Source organism: Notolabrus celidotus, chromosome 12 (genome assembly GCF_009762535.1).
Source record: "Notolabrus celidotus isolate fNotCel1 chromosome 12, fNotCel1.pri, whole genome shotgun sequence".
NCBI classification, from domain to species: domain Eukaryota; kingdom Metazoa; phylum Chordata; class Actinopteri; order Labriformes; family Labridae; genus Notolabrus; species Notolabrus celidotus.
The window spans coordinates 26,240,840-26,256,174 of NC_048283.1; the positions used below are offsets into that span (position 1 = coordinate 26,240,840).

Genomic DNA, 15,335 nt, shown 5'->3' on the forward strand with positions numbered 1-15,335 from the left:
GGAAAATGTGAATGAAAACAGAACGTGTTAGATTTGTTTGACTTTTTCTCTGTGGTGGAACGCGAGTGGCAGCTTTATGCTCACAAACTGGATCTCTTGCCCCTGCTGCTCTGAGCCGGGGTCATGCTTAATTGTAGCTCCTGTGTTTACTCACTGCTTCTCCGGCATAAGAACCCCAGAGAGAGACAAGGGGAAGACCAACCAGACAGATGGAAAAACTCTGAGGACACCTGCTTATGATTCAAAGCAATGGACCACAGGAGCTACAAATGAGTCACTTTCCTCTCCTCCTTCTTCTCTCCCTTCATCACTTCTGCCTACTGCAGGTGGGAACCTGTCGATGCTCTCTGTGAGAGACATATTTTTTTTCAGCTGCCCCCACGATCCTGACATTGCTTCCCTTTTACTGCATGTAAAGCAGCACAGAGAGCTATTTGACTTTGAGTAATGAAAAGAGGTTTGAATTCCCCCTCCGAGATACTGGAACCAGTGGGGAAACCGCAACTATGTAAATGCAGGAAATCTTGATTTTATAAAATGTTAATATGATCTACTCCTGGGACAAGCAAGTAAATGGCTCAGAGCATGAACTCACCCTCCCTGAATTCACCTTCATCTATACAACAACAAAAAAAAGGAGAGGGATTGTGACGGAGGGGGGGAGAAGAAAAACGGGGAGAGGAGGGATAGAATGAGCAGAAGGTGAAAGCGTGTTGTTTTGTGCACGTTGCGTAATTCTTCCTCCTCCTGAAAAACAACAGAACGACAACTCATTGCTAAATATCATTTTGTTATCTCCCTGTTATTTTCCCCTCCATGCCTCTCACTTTCCATTTCTCAAAATCTGTAAGCCTCGATCGCCGAGTGGCCACACTGTAATTTTAGAGGCCTGAGAAATTATGACTGCTTCCTTTCTCTTCCCTCCGCTCTCTCCTCTGCACTCTTAACGTAAAGTGCTTTGAGAAATTCGTTTTGAAGGAAATTAAGCCATGAACAGTTTTGGATGTTTGTTTGTTTCCTGATCTCTGTGACTGGACTTTGTTTCTCGTGTTGAGGGAAATAAAGTATGAAATAATTCCGACTTTTGAAGTTTCAGAGGACCTTTAGTGTGCCATAACTAACATCAGTGAAATTAGCATTCACAGTGACTTAGGCTATGAAGAGGTCATGTTAGATTAACCCCAACTGACCCTGACCCTGACTACACTCAGCATACATCTGCTATATCCCAATGATCAACTACATATTACTACACATGATCCCTGCTATAGCTATCCCAGTGTTTGATGTCTGCTGCAGGTCCTCCTCAGAGGTCACAGTAACAAAGAAGGAGAATTTATAGACTCCCTCCTGACATCTCAGCAGCTCATGGGTTGTAAAGTGGTTTCTGTGAGGGAACAGGAGCTATCTTAATTTGTGCATCAGTCATTGTGCTCCTGCTTGATTCACAGTGTAACTTGGATTAAACATTGAATTAACATGCACCTATCTTAAAGCTCTGCCTTTGTTGCTTCACTCGACAGCCAGAGTTCCTCCACCAGCTGCTTCCCCACGTGAAATGATTTCAGTAATAGTCTTTTCATCACGTTCTCAGCTGAAGTCTCATCACCTGATTCCTTTTAACAGACTTGTCAAAAGAGACAGCACCATGCCAGATAACATGAGGAGTAAAAGATGTGGAAACCACATGTTCATCGGCTACTGGTCCACATTTCCTGCTGTGTGACACTCTCTCCATCTCTCTTTCTCTCTCTCTCTCACACACACACACTAATGTTTGCAGCCACAGGTATCCATCTATAGAGACAGAACCATTGCAGAAAGTAGAGATGCATATATAACACAGGACCCAGGCTATCTTCACTCATAATCTCGTAACAAACAGTCCCATACGTTCTCAGCAGATGTTTGTCTAACATGAGTCTGGTCCTGCTGGAGGTTTCTGCCTGTTAAAGGAAGTTTGTCCTTACCACTGTAACTTGCTAAATGCTGCAAAGGTCTCTGCTCATGGTGGATTAAGATGAGATCAGACTGAGTCCTGTCTGTAAGATGGGACTGGATCTTACCCTGTCTTGATGTTGGGTCTTTGTTAATAATAGAACATAGAGTACAGTCTAGACCTGCTCTGTTTGGAAAGAGTCTGAGGATAACATTTGTTGTGATTTGGCGCTATAAATAAAGATTGATGGAGCTGTATAAAATAGCGATGTTAATAACCATTTATCTCATAACTGACATATTCTGGCTGATAACTAGTATCAGCTGAATTGTGAAAATGTATATAATAACAAGAAAAACATCACTTAAACTACGTTTATTTAATGGTAGAAGAAAAATAGAAACTAAAATCATTCATTTCGCCAGTTTTGTGGATCCAATGCAAAATGAACCAAAGAATTAACTGTGTTGGATTGTTTTGCCCATAAGGCAACAAGGAGTATGTGGGTGGTTGTGAAACACTTTAAGGAAATCGAGCAGTGGTACAAGTACAACTATAATGTAACATCAATCACAAAGCCGACATTTACAAGCATCATCAAATGATGGGGGAAGAGAGGTGTTATCGTAAACCCTCACGTTGATCTGGCTTTGTTCATTCAAAAGTCTCTAAAGTGTGATCCACAGATAGATGGAAAACTAAGCATCAACACGAGCAACAACAAGCTGCGACTAGCTTTTATTGTCTCCAAGCACTCGGCTCTTCTTCAAATCAATACAAGCATGAGAAAGATACCTGTCTGTCTGTGTTAGCCCCAACCCTCCTGCATGCTTGGAGTGTGTGACTGAGGGAAGGCAGATTGGCAAAACAATTACAAACAACAAGAATACGCAAATGTTTCCCTTAAAAGGCGTGACTGTAATTATGAGCTCCTTCAGAAAACACCAGGAAACACAGACGACAGCAACATGATGTCTGCATTTTAAAGTTTTTTTTTTTGCAGTTTTATGGATGAAGAAATGAAAGCAGCTTTGCTATTTTCTGGTATAAACATAAACTGCACCCTTAAACTGTATATTTAAATTAACACCATAAGTGTTCATGGAATATGAAACCAAAAGGTTTAGAGCTCCCCCTGCTGACTGGCTGCAGTAAAGGTAATAAACCCGCCTCCTTTATGTTAACAGATGGAACATAGATCAAACTACGTTAAAAGACGTCAAATACATTTTCTAAAACATGGTTTCTGTCATTTTGGCTGGTTCTTATCATGCTGATTTAAGTCAGAGTGTTTAATTTTCTACATTTTTAGCGTTCTGTAAAGGATGAGCAGAGAGGTGAAGGACCAGCGAGAAAAAGCATAACGTACAGTAACAAAAGAGTCATTGAGCTCTCCATAGCCATAAGTGTCTGCTTCAAATCAACACGAGAGTCTGCTTTGCTGTGGACTGTACTGACCCAGGGGATCTTCAGTGTTTAATCAGTGAGTTAAACGCGTGTTTGCATTAGCAGAAAGGATGTGACATCAGTCACCACTCTACCAGCCAGGTTGCTTCTGCGCATGCCTTGGCTGCACCAGCGCAATACGTCAGCGACTGTTGAGGCAGTTTTTTGGCTTCACATCTCACAATGGGCAGAAATGAAGGCTTACTGTCCGACTATACACAGTCAATGATTGCATCCTCCTCCCAGCTGCTGGTGAGGAACAATGTATCACCTCACTCATGCAAACAATGCAGTGAGAGTGGGACAATAATTACATACTGTAGATGTCCCAAAACTCAAGAAGGACATTTAATTCATCAAGACACAGCGAGTGCAGGAACGTGTCCCCTCAGTCTGTGAACTGAACTGATATTTGTGATCTGTTGCATCCCTAAAAAAAGCTCTTTTAAATATAGTTGGTTAACAGGAAATGAAAATAAACCAGGGTCCACTAAAGAAACGTATTATTAGCATCCAGATAATGAATACATATCCTTTGTTTCATCAGATTCAGAATCTTTTCTCTTCCCAGGACAAGAGAAAATGTAAAACCAAGCAGCTTCTCTTACACATAAGCTCCTGTAAAAATCTGTGATCTGTGACCATCTGTCTTCATCCCTCTTGACCCTCCTTTCACTCAATCTCTGTTCACGACTCTCACTTCCCAGCCCTCTATCTGTCAATCTACTCCCATTAACCATCCTCTACTGTAACTCAATACAGCCCAATCAGCTTGAGGCTTTAAAGTTTTGCTTATTACAGACTTTACAGCTGTGGAGCCTTACAGGGTAGCCAGACATCTGCAGCACTTTTCAATATCTTGTTTCTCCTGGGACAGCATGAACAGACAGAGGAGATCTGGACTATAGGTGAAAGGACTGTGGGAGTCCAGGAAGGAGGCTGAGAAATAGCTGTAAGATTTGTGAGATGGGAACTTATTTGCTGCAGAAGTAAGAAAGAAGCAGAGAGGAGAGGAACAGGGATTGTTACCTTACTCTAACACGATAAGGTCTGAAGGTTGACCTATTTCTGCATGGATGCATATAAATGTAATCAAGCTAACAAAGCTATTAACAGGGGTTCACAGGGTTCCCACTCTTTTCCAGAGGTCATTTTCCAGGACATTTCCTGGACATTTTCATTGATGATCAAGCTGGTATGACAGTCTAAATTTAGTTCCTAATTTAGTTCCTAAATAGTCTAATATGTTCCTCTCAGTGGAAGTCTGCATTGAAAGAGGTAGTCTATGGCTATCAATGAAATCATCTCTTACATACTTAATAAATTATTGCAAATTGATAATAGAATAATACAACCACAGATGTACAGCCCTTCCCTTTATTAGTGCAACCAAGTAACAATGATGGGCAACATCTCAGCTATCTCTTTTCTCAAAAAATATAAAATGAGCTAAGTAAAAAACAAAAGAGCCTGCAAAGGAATCAATAATGATCAGAGGATCAGTGCATTAATGACCTAAACAGAACTGAATGACAAAAATGGCCACAAATGTTTCTCAACTCGAACTCAAAATGTACCTGCTTAATCATGATATTCATCCTGCTAAGTGGTCGATATAAAACAAAGCAAATGTCACGTATTTTTATTTGAGTTACCGTAAACTCTGAAAAAATCACACCGGTGTAAAGACGCACTCTGCATTTGAAGATCTCTCAGAGGTTTAAAAAAATGTAAACTGTCTCCCTGCATGGCGATGTCTATTAGGATCAGCGATGTCTACAACGTGGAGTTTCTGTGCAGCTGTGTCGCTCTTTTTGTTCCGTTTGTTTTCACTGTCGGGAGTTTGCACTCCTACTAGCTAGAGCAGGGGTTCTCAAACTATTTGGAGCCAGGGACCCCTTACAGGTGAGAAAATTGTCCAAGGCCCCCTCATAATTGTAACACAGATTAAGCACATTAGTGATGTGTCATGATCAAAAGCTGCGGCTCTGAGAGCCGATGCTTTATAGTGAATCTGAAGAGCCCACTTGCATCGAGAGAGAGCCAGCTCTCAGTTTTTTCCTTCCGCTGCTTAGCTCTCACAGTGCTCAGCCCCAGCTTGCTCACAGCAGAACTTTGTTTTGATTGGTCAGCATAGCGGCCATACGGCCAATCACATGTGAGGATATAGGATACAGGTGATGGAGGGGAGGCTGTGTATCCTGGCTACATCTATTCCTTCAGAGAGAGTCTTCTTGAAGACCGGTCAAATACTCACTGAGAGGAGAAACCGGATCAGCCCATCCAAGCTGAGGCATCTGATTTTTCTTAATGCCAACCTGAGGACATTAATAATGTTTGCTCCAGTTTAGTTCTGGTTCTGTTTGCTTGAGTTAAGTTCTGGTTCTGGTTCTGTTTGCTCGAGTTTGGTTCTGGTTCTGTTTGCTTGAGTATGGTTCTGGTTCTGTTTCTGTTTACTTAAGTTGGTCCTGGTTCAGTTTGCTTGAGTTTGGTTCTGGTTCTGTTTGCTTGAGTTTGGTTCTGGTTCTGGTTGCTTGGGTTCCGGTTCAGTTCTGGTTCTGGTTCTGTTCTGGTTCAATTCTGGTACTGGTTCTCTTCTGGTTCTGGTTCGGTTCTGGTTCTGGTTCAGTTTTGGTTTGGTTCTGGTTCGGGTCTGGTACGGTTCTAGTACGGTTCTGTTCTTGTTCTGTTCTTGTTCTGTTCTGGTTCGGTTCTGGTTCGGTTCTGGTACGGTTCAGGTATGGTTCTGGTTCGGTTCTGGTTTGGTTCTGGTATGGTTCTGGTTTGGTTCTGTTTTGGGTCTGGTTCGGTTTTGGTTTTGGTTCTGGTACGGTTCTGTTCTTCGCTTCGGTTCTAGTTCGATTCTGGTTCGGTCCTGGTTCTGTTCTGGTACGATTCTGGTTCGGTTCTGGTTCAGTTCTGGTACGGTTCAGGTATGGTTCTGGTTCGGTTCTGGTTCGGTTCTGGTTCGGTTCTGGTACGGTTCAGGTATGGTTCTGGTTCGGTTCGGGTTCGGGTTCTGGTTCGGTTCTGGTTCGGTTCTAGTTCTGGTTCGGTTCTGGTTCTGGTACGGTTCTGGTTCAGGTCTGGTTCTGTTTTGGTTTCGGTTTGCCTGGGTTTGGTTTTGGTTCTGTTTCCTTAGGTTTGGTTCTGGTTCTGTTTACTTGAGTTTTGGGAACCCTAACCCTAATCATAACCCTAACCCTAATCACAACCCTAACCCTAACCCAAACCAAATCAGTTCTGGTTTGGTTCTGGTTCGGGTCTGGTACGGTTCTAGTACGGTTCTGTTCTTGTTCTGTTCTTGTTCTGTTCTGGTTCGGTTCTGGTTCGGTTCTGGTACGGTTCAGGTATGGTTCTGGTTCGGTTCTGGTTTGGTTCTGGTATGGTTCTGGTTTGGTTCTGTTTTGGGTCTGGTTCGGTTTTGGTTTTGGTTCTGGTACGGTTCTGTTCTTCGCTTCGGTTCTAGTTCGATTCTGGTTCGGTTCGGTCCTGGTTCTGTTCTGGTACGATTCTGGTTCGGTTCTGGTTCAGTTCTGGTACGGTTCAGGTATGGTTCTGGTTCGGTTCTGGTTCGGTTCTGGTACGGTTCAGGTATGGTTCTGGTTCGGTTCGGGTTCGGGTTCTGGTTCGGTTCTGGTTCGGTTCTAGTTCTGGTTCGGTTCTGGTTCGGTTCTGGTTCTGGTACGGTTCTGGTTCAGGTCTGGTTCTGTTTTGGTTTCGGTTTGCCTGGGTTTGGTTTTGGTTCTGTTTCCTTAGGTTTGGTTCTGGTTCTGTTTACTTGAGTTTTGGGAACCCTAACCCTAATCACAACCCTAACCCTAATCATAACCCTAACCCTAATCACAACCCTAACCCTAACCCTAACCCAAACCCTAATCACAACCCTAACCCTAACCCAAACCAAAATCACAACCCTAACCCTAACCCTAATAGCAAACCTAACCCTAATCACAACCCTAACCCTAACCCTAATCACAACCCTAACCCTAATCACAACCCTAACCCTAATCACAACCCTAACCCTAACCCTAACTCAAACCCTAATCACAACACTAACCCTAATCACAACCCTCACCCTAGCCCTAACCCTAATCACAACCCTAACCCTAACCCTAACTCAAACCCTAATCACAACCCTAACCCTAATCACAACCCTAACCCTAGCCCTAATACTAATCACAACCCTAACCCTAACCCTTATCACAACCCTAACCCTAGCCCTAATACTAATCACAACCCTAACCCTAACCCTAATCACAACCCTAACCCTAGCCCTAACCCTAATCACAACCCTAACCCTAACCCTTATCACAACCCTAACCCTAACCCTTATCACAACCCTAACCCTAATCACAACCCTAACCCTAACCCTAATCACAACCCTAACCCTAATCACAACCCTAACCCTAACCCTAACCACAACCCTAACCCTAACCCTAATCACAACCCTAACCCTAATCACAACCCTAACCCTAACCCTAACCCTAATCCTAACCCTAACCCAAACCCTAATCACAACCCTAACCCTAATCACAACCCTAACCCTAACCCTAATCACAACCCTAACCCTAACCCTAATCACAACCCTAGGGTTAGGGTGAGAATGGTTTTGTAACAGATAAATGCACTAAATTGGTCAACTATCAGGCTTCTCATAAAAACACAGTACGTAAAAGGGTTTTCAACACAAACTATTAGTTTTTGCAAAGTTAAGGTAAAATATAAGGCTACAAAAGATCCTAAATTAAGAGCCGTTCGTGAGTAGAAAGAGCCGACTCTTCTTTGGGAGCCGAGTCAAAAGAGCTGGCTATCTGAAAAGAGCCGAACTTCCCATCACTAAAGCACATGCTTACTACCATTTGCACTCTTAGTTGCCCTTGGAACTATTTGTATTGTTAAACTTATCAATGTAAATACTTCAGACCTGTGATAAACAGATAACACTTCAATTTGAATGAAGTAAATACCACTTGTATACTTTAAAACAGAGGGTCATTTCTTTCCTTGTGGACTCAACATGACAACATTTATACTTTTCAAGTAATTGATCTTAAACGCTTTCAGCATTTTAAGTTGTGAGGCACAGACCCCCGAGCTCACTGCCCGACTCCACTGGTCACACTATAACTTAAATATAACACTCTTTGAATCAAAAGAGCACTCTACAAGGTTAATGTACCATAAAACATAAACAATATACCCCTGTTTTCTGTGAATGCATGATTATGAAGTGAAGGAGAAAAGATGTGAAAAAAGTTGCGCAGTGTCGCTGTCTTTTCCAGCACAGCGTGCACTCAACTTTCAATGAATGGGGATGTGTTTTGTTAATCGGGTCAGGTCGCATGCAGCCATGTTGGAATAATTTTCCAGGACTATATGTGATTTTCCAGGACATTTTACTTTTTCTCCCATTTTCCAGGTGTTTTCCAGTACTGGAAAACTGGTCAACTGTTTTCCAGGTTTTCCAGGTTTTCCAGGATGCGTGGGAACCCTGGGTTCATATGTATACAAACAGAAAAATAAAATCAGGGACACAACTGGGCTCAGTTGACAGGATGACAAACAGATGTTTTGCATCTTGTAAAACCTGAAACTACATTTTTTATTGGATGGTTAAACTAAAAATGCATATGCACAGCTATATGTGTCTGGTTCAAGACACATGGCACAAGGGACATTTGGGGCAGAGGTGAGTGTGTCCTCTTCTGGCATCATGAGAAGAGCTGCACAACACTGAAGGCAATATAATTACACTGGGAAACAGAGACAAAAAGCTTGCCATGTTCTGGTTCTCTGTCTCTTCCAGGTCTTCTGATGTTTAACTGAGGAGTCGATGGGATGCCAGTTTGGCCTAGCAGTTAAATCGCCTGCCACATGTCATTCCCCACTCTCCTCTCACTTAGCTGTCCTATCTCTCAATAAAGGCATACTAACTCATTATGAACTTCTGATATTTCCACTGGGTCAATGTCTATAAAAGTTGGTGACTGTACGAGTATTTTAACCCCTTTAAAAGTCAACTTCCTGTTGATGGCAATAAAGGCAACAACATTAGGCGCATGCCATCATAAAACACGAAGTTGATTACCTCCATGCTCAGGACATGACTGAACTAGTCTGAGTAAGAAATTTTCATGAATTTAGGAATCACAGGTTGCAACAAAGTAACAGTAAGTGAACATGTAGCTTCTTTGAAAATTTCAAAGAGAGATGTTTTTAGGCTCGGACTTACACCACGCACATGAAATTCATATTGAATGTTTGAATATTTGCCAAAATCCTAATTTGTTGGGCTCTCGTAGCCCCTTCTCTTAGATAAAAACATACAGAATCTGAATACTGGCATGTGTAAATTTTCAGACAAGGCCTTTGGTTAGCTTTAAAATTTAAGGCAGTTTAAACCCTGTATGTTTGAGCTACAGCAATTTCCTTTGCCATGGCAACACATCAAACTTTTGAGGAGCCACCATGTCTACTAGTGCACTGATTTTCGAATATTCAAATATTTGGTCTCTCTGTAAAAATCGAAGAGTTAGTTAGAATATTTTCTCATTTTAAAAGTTAAATTTTTCATCATTTTTAGCGGTGCCTGGTTTTTACAGGATTCCCACCAGACGGTGGTTATAGAGCGCCTTAAAGCTGGTTGGTTTGAACCTGTAAGAAATGTATATCATGTATATATAACATTGACACAATAAAGTATAAAAAAAATAAAGCTGGTTGGTAACCGCATTAGCAAACAGAAGAAGAAGAATGCTAACTGCATTAAATAGCAAAAGATGAAGAAAACATTAGCAACAGTCGTGGTGATTTTCTCCATTTCTGTATCTCACACTACTACAGACGTATTTCCAGAGACTGAGGATGGCTGTAAAATGTAAACACACACACCATGCTGCGTCACAGAAACACTGACATAAAGATCGAGACGGACGCTGCCGCTACTAGCAGCACCTCGTCCTGCTGCTGGTTAATGCGACTGCCACGCAAACGGGCTGTTAATGGGACAGGTGTGTTTGTGTGTGTGTGTGTGTGTGTGTGTGTGCGTGTGTGAGGGTGATAGTTCGAATAATCGTTGAATAGATGCCAATGAATATTGAATAGTATTTTGGCTTGAAATGCCCATCTCAAACGTCTTCCCTCTTTGAGTTTTGTACATGATTTTAAAAACTGTTCAAGTTTAAGGTCTCATTCATCGATACACCAAATTTGAAGTTGATCAGATTAACCCCTCATGATTAATTAATCCATGAATAACTTCTGGAAATTGCACATGGCAGGCTTCCTGTTGGGTTTACATTACAGGGCTCATGTGTACTATGTTTCAAGCCCTCAAAAAAACAACTCGCTCACTCATTTCCACCAAGTTCCTTAACATCAGTCTTAAAATTTGATCAACATTAGTTTTCATACGAGAGTCAGATCTGCTTTTTATCTTTCATGGTTGTCAGTCAGGTCTGGTCTAAAACTTTCTTTGTGCTTTCCTGACCATCGCTATATATTCCAACAAGAGTAATGAAAATCAGGCCAATGCTTTTTCAACAATCCTGCTGACAAACCAACAAATTAACACGAGTCTTCACCAATCATCACCTCCTGCGTGGACAAAAAATGAAGTCTAACCATGACTGGTGCGGAGACATTGTCAAGCTATTTTCTTTAACACTGCTAATTTCTGTGACAGGAGAAAAAAAAGACACAGTACTGTTTTTATCTGAGAGGATGATAAGCTGGAAAGTAAGGAAAGGGGTGGAAAGGTGGAAGAAGAGTGATAGTAGGAAAAAGAGGGTTGTCCCGCTCCCCACTGAGGCCCTGTAGACTCAGTAGCTGCTACAGCCTGCCAAATTATAACCTCATCTGGGATTGGAGACACCTGGCTTTTCACACTGGAGCTCGCAGGATGACTTCCACAGCTGTTTGGCCATGTATTACAAGTTCGGAGGGACAGCAGGGGTCTCTGTCATTCAGTAACACATTGGTTATGGGATTCCTCATGACTCATGTCATGGGAATCATAATGGCAAACAGCCCAACTCCAAGACAGTTTATTTCTATTTCATTGCAGGTGATGCTAAGAAAGGAACAGTGGGAGACAAGCAGGGATTCTCTTCTCAGGTTACTCCTGTTTCACCTTCTGTTAGCAGCACTCTGACAGACCAGAGTGGGAACAGATCGGTTATAAAAAATAAATAAAAAAATTGGTTTACGGACATATTATCAGTCCTTACTTTCCTTGAGTTTCCACATTTATCCATGAACTGCCTGTGTTCATGAAAAGGAAGATTTAGAGAAAAAGGATGCAAAGAGAAGAGAGTATAAAATTATATGAGCCTTTCGTGTGTCGCTCTCTACCTGCAGGACGTCCCCCAGGTCGGCCGTGCTGATCTCAGGGTCCTCCGTGGTGTTGAAAGGAACGGGAGTGATTCTGACGAAGGTAAGGACACGAGGTTCAGGATACCTCCACAGCATGACCCCTGGGCTCTCCTCTGTCTCACTGTAGAACACCACTTCATGGGGACTTGGCAGTCTCTGGGAAGCTGCAGGAAAATAATTAAAAGCAACAATATCTGAATAACTTTGATCTGTCATTGATCTAAATGAAGCAAGCTTTACCAGATGAACCAAAAATAATCTGCAGAATCACAACAATAACAAATGTTATCTCCTAAAAGAGCAGAGTCGACGTTTCGAAGCTTTCACAGTGTTTATATTCATGAAAAAAGCCTTATATAAACAAGTGTCTAAATAAACAACTGCATAAACAGTCATTGATTGAACCATGCCAACCACCTGCAAAAGCTGGATAACAGTGCATCTAAACCTGTGAGTGATGTTTGACTTAAGTCGTGGCTGCTGTTTGGAATTCAAGTCCTTTGGAAAAATGTTTATTTGAAGAAAAAGTTAAGCAGAGGCCTGCTTTGTTTGGCCTCTGGGTGTACAAACACTGAGAGACTCTTTACAGAAAACACATTTCAGCAGGCAACAAAATCTGTCTGTGGCTAATTTTTCTCTTTAGATGAAGCAATGAGCTGCCCACATGAAGGTGGAGGGTGTATTGTTCTTTGGAGAAAAGCTTGGGTGAAAGAAATAACAGACACTTGCATGAGGTTTTGCGTTCATTTAAGTTAGCTTGAACTCCGGAGTTGAGGGACTCCTTCCACTGTCTCTGCATCCAGCTTTCGCAAGCTCCTCTGTCAATTCATCCTGTCCATCCCTGCGTCAGACCCCGGGGGCCACACACTGTTCTCTGTACTTTGAGGCTATTTTTTTTCTGTCTGTTCACAACATGTTGCTGACAGATTTTGCTCTCCTGTTCTCGTTCACTACTGTACGTCCTCCTGCTTCAGCTAGCATATTAAATGCATCAAAGACCAGTGGAACAGTGCAACAAACAAAGACTCAACCACAGCTGACAGAGTGGACGGCTGGTCTACAGCCAAAGTGAAGTTTGATCCTCTGTGTATAATGTTCTTGTGCATGTCTGTGTCTGCACATAGAGAACATCACACACTAAACACAAAAAGGGGGAATAAACAGCATGTTACTCAGAGTGGAACCAGGCTGATACGTCTGATGAAACTTCTTTCCACAGACGACTTTGATCTCGCTTTGATTTAAGGCAATGTGAATCTTAAATGACATCTCACTTTGGCACATAGGCTCTCTTCTATTACTTAAAATAAACCCACTTAAATGAGTTTATGAATGATTGACCATAGTAACTATTCACCTCATGGATCCAGAGACCTTTATAACCTCTTTCAATCCAGACTCCATAGCTTTACAAGGTATGAGAAGCAAAAAACTCATATCAGGGCAATACTTGAGTCTTGAGTAACACGCTCTAAAGAGCAGTTGTGTCTTTTTTTGCTGCTACTTATTTGAATCCCAGCCAGCACAGAAAACAGCTACCCTTTTCTTTTGAGTCTGTCCTACTGCTGAACATAATGATAATAATAGTAACTGATAGGACTTACACTACCAGTCAAAAGTTTGGAAACACCTTCTCATTCAAGGGTTTGTATTTATTTTAATTATTTGAAACACTGTAGATTAATACCAAAGACATCAAAACTATGAAAGAACATATATGAAATTATCTAATTCACAAAAAAATGTTAATCAAAGCAGAATATGTTTTATATTTTAGGTTCAGTAAAGTAGCCCCCTTTTTCCTGCATGACACCTTTGCACACTCTTGGTATTCTCTCAGTCTACTTCATGAAGTGGTCTCCTGGAATGGTTTCTAATTAACATGAGCCTTGTCGAGAGTTCATTTGTAGAATGACTTGCCTTCTTAATATGTTTGAGACCATCAGTTGTGTTGTTCAGAGGTAGGGTTAGTACACAATGGATAGCCCTATTTGACGACTGTTGTAATCCGTATTATGGCGAAACCAGATTATTTCATAGTTTTGATGTGTTCAGTATTAATCTACTAATTATTGGAAATAATTAAAATATATAAAAACCATTGAATGAGAAGGTGTGTATAAACTTTTGACTGGTAGTGTATATAGTAGTTTTCTAAGTACTCAAAGTTGGGGGTAGAGGTCACGTGTTGTAGGCTTTTTTGAAGAGGTATGTTTTGAGTTGGTTTTTAAATGATTGAAGAGAGTCAGAGTTGTGGATGTTTGGAAGGAGGGAGTTCCAGAGAGCTGGGGCAGCCATGGCAAAGGCTGTCCCATCCAAGGTGTGGTGCTTGGTCTTGGTGATTGGGGACAGGAGAATAGCATCTGAGGATCCGAGGCAGCGATATGGGGAGTGCCGTTTGAGGAGGTGGGTAAGGTATTACGGGGCAAGGTTGTTTAGGGTTGAGCAGGATCTTGAAGTGCTGAAGGATGGGTGTGATGTGAGCTCTGGAGTGGGAGTGGGTGGGCTACCAGGCAGCTGAGTTCTGAACATACTGCAGGTACATCTACTGAGGTACTGTATAGCCTCTGTGAGATATCAGCATGCACACTGTGTAAATATTTACCTGAGTCCTGTATGTATTGGAAATGTCCTGTTCGCAGGTCATCAGAGCTGTGTTCTGTTTGAGGAGAGGGTGAACCAGGAGAGGCAGGTGGTTGGGTGCTGCAGGCCTTGCTCTTAGAACAGCCATCAGCTGAATCCCCTCTCTGGCGGTCTAAGTACATCTGTACGTGCTCCTCCACCAGCTTCAGGCAGTTCAGGTGTTCCTGGCCCCAGAAGAGCTGTCAAGGTAGAAGCAGAGAGGTTAAGGTCACTGAGGGTGGAAGAGTTTGGGATGGGGAATGAAAGACTGTGTAGGAGGGACTAAGTTTATTAAAAAGATTAAAAGAAAAAGTGAGGGGGGGGGGGTGATAAATCACTGAAGAACAGACAAACAAGAGTGAGGCAGTAGCACAGACTCAGCTGATTCATAAACAGGATGAGAAGCAGTCAGGGTTACCCTCAACATCACTCCTTCACATCCTTTCCAACATTACCCAACACAACATTACATACTCCTGACTTACACACGGCATTCCCCTTCCTGTGTTCCATCAAAGCCAGTCTGCCTGGGGTTTGGACTACATACCAGGAATCTCTGAGTCAAGAGCTCTTCACACATGGAGCTGCTAACTCACCAGCTCGCAAGGGTGGGTTATGACTTAACTCTCAAAAACAGGAAAATCTGGGGATTTTTTTTGAGAAGCTGTTCGGAAAGAGTGGAATCAGGAGGAATGTCGGTGGTTAGCAGCAGATTAAACACTTGAAACTCTAATATTTACAGAAGGAAATGTATGGTTATGTATCAAGTGCTGCGAGTTGCGAGTCATGTTTCTCTTAATGGGCACGCGATAAAAGCATTGAGGCAACCGTTGAAAATGGGAAAGGGAAAGGGGTTTCCCCTGGAGAAGCTATGTGGAATAATACATAAGCAATAAACTCTACGGAGGTCCCATTAAAAAGGGACTTTTGCAGCGGGTATATTATGTAACTT

The 15,335-nt window shown here is 42.1% G+C and overlaps 1 protein-coding gene across 1 annotated transcript in view; it reads right to left on the bottom strand.

Moving 5' to 3' along the window:
* Positions 1-15,335, bottom strand: part of LOC117822768 (vacuolar protein sorting-associated protein 13B-like) — a 288,297-nt gene that overhangs the window by 59,276 nt on the left and 213,686 nt on the right. The window contains 2 exon segments of the mRNA XM_034697674.1: positions 11,741-11,925; positions 14,367-14,583. Coding sequence (XP_034553565.1) covers positions 11,741-11,925; positions 14,367-14,583 — 402 coding nt within the window.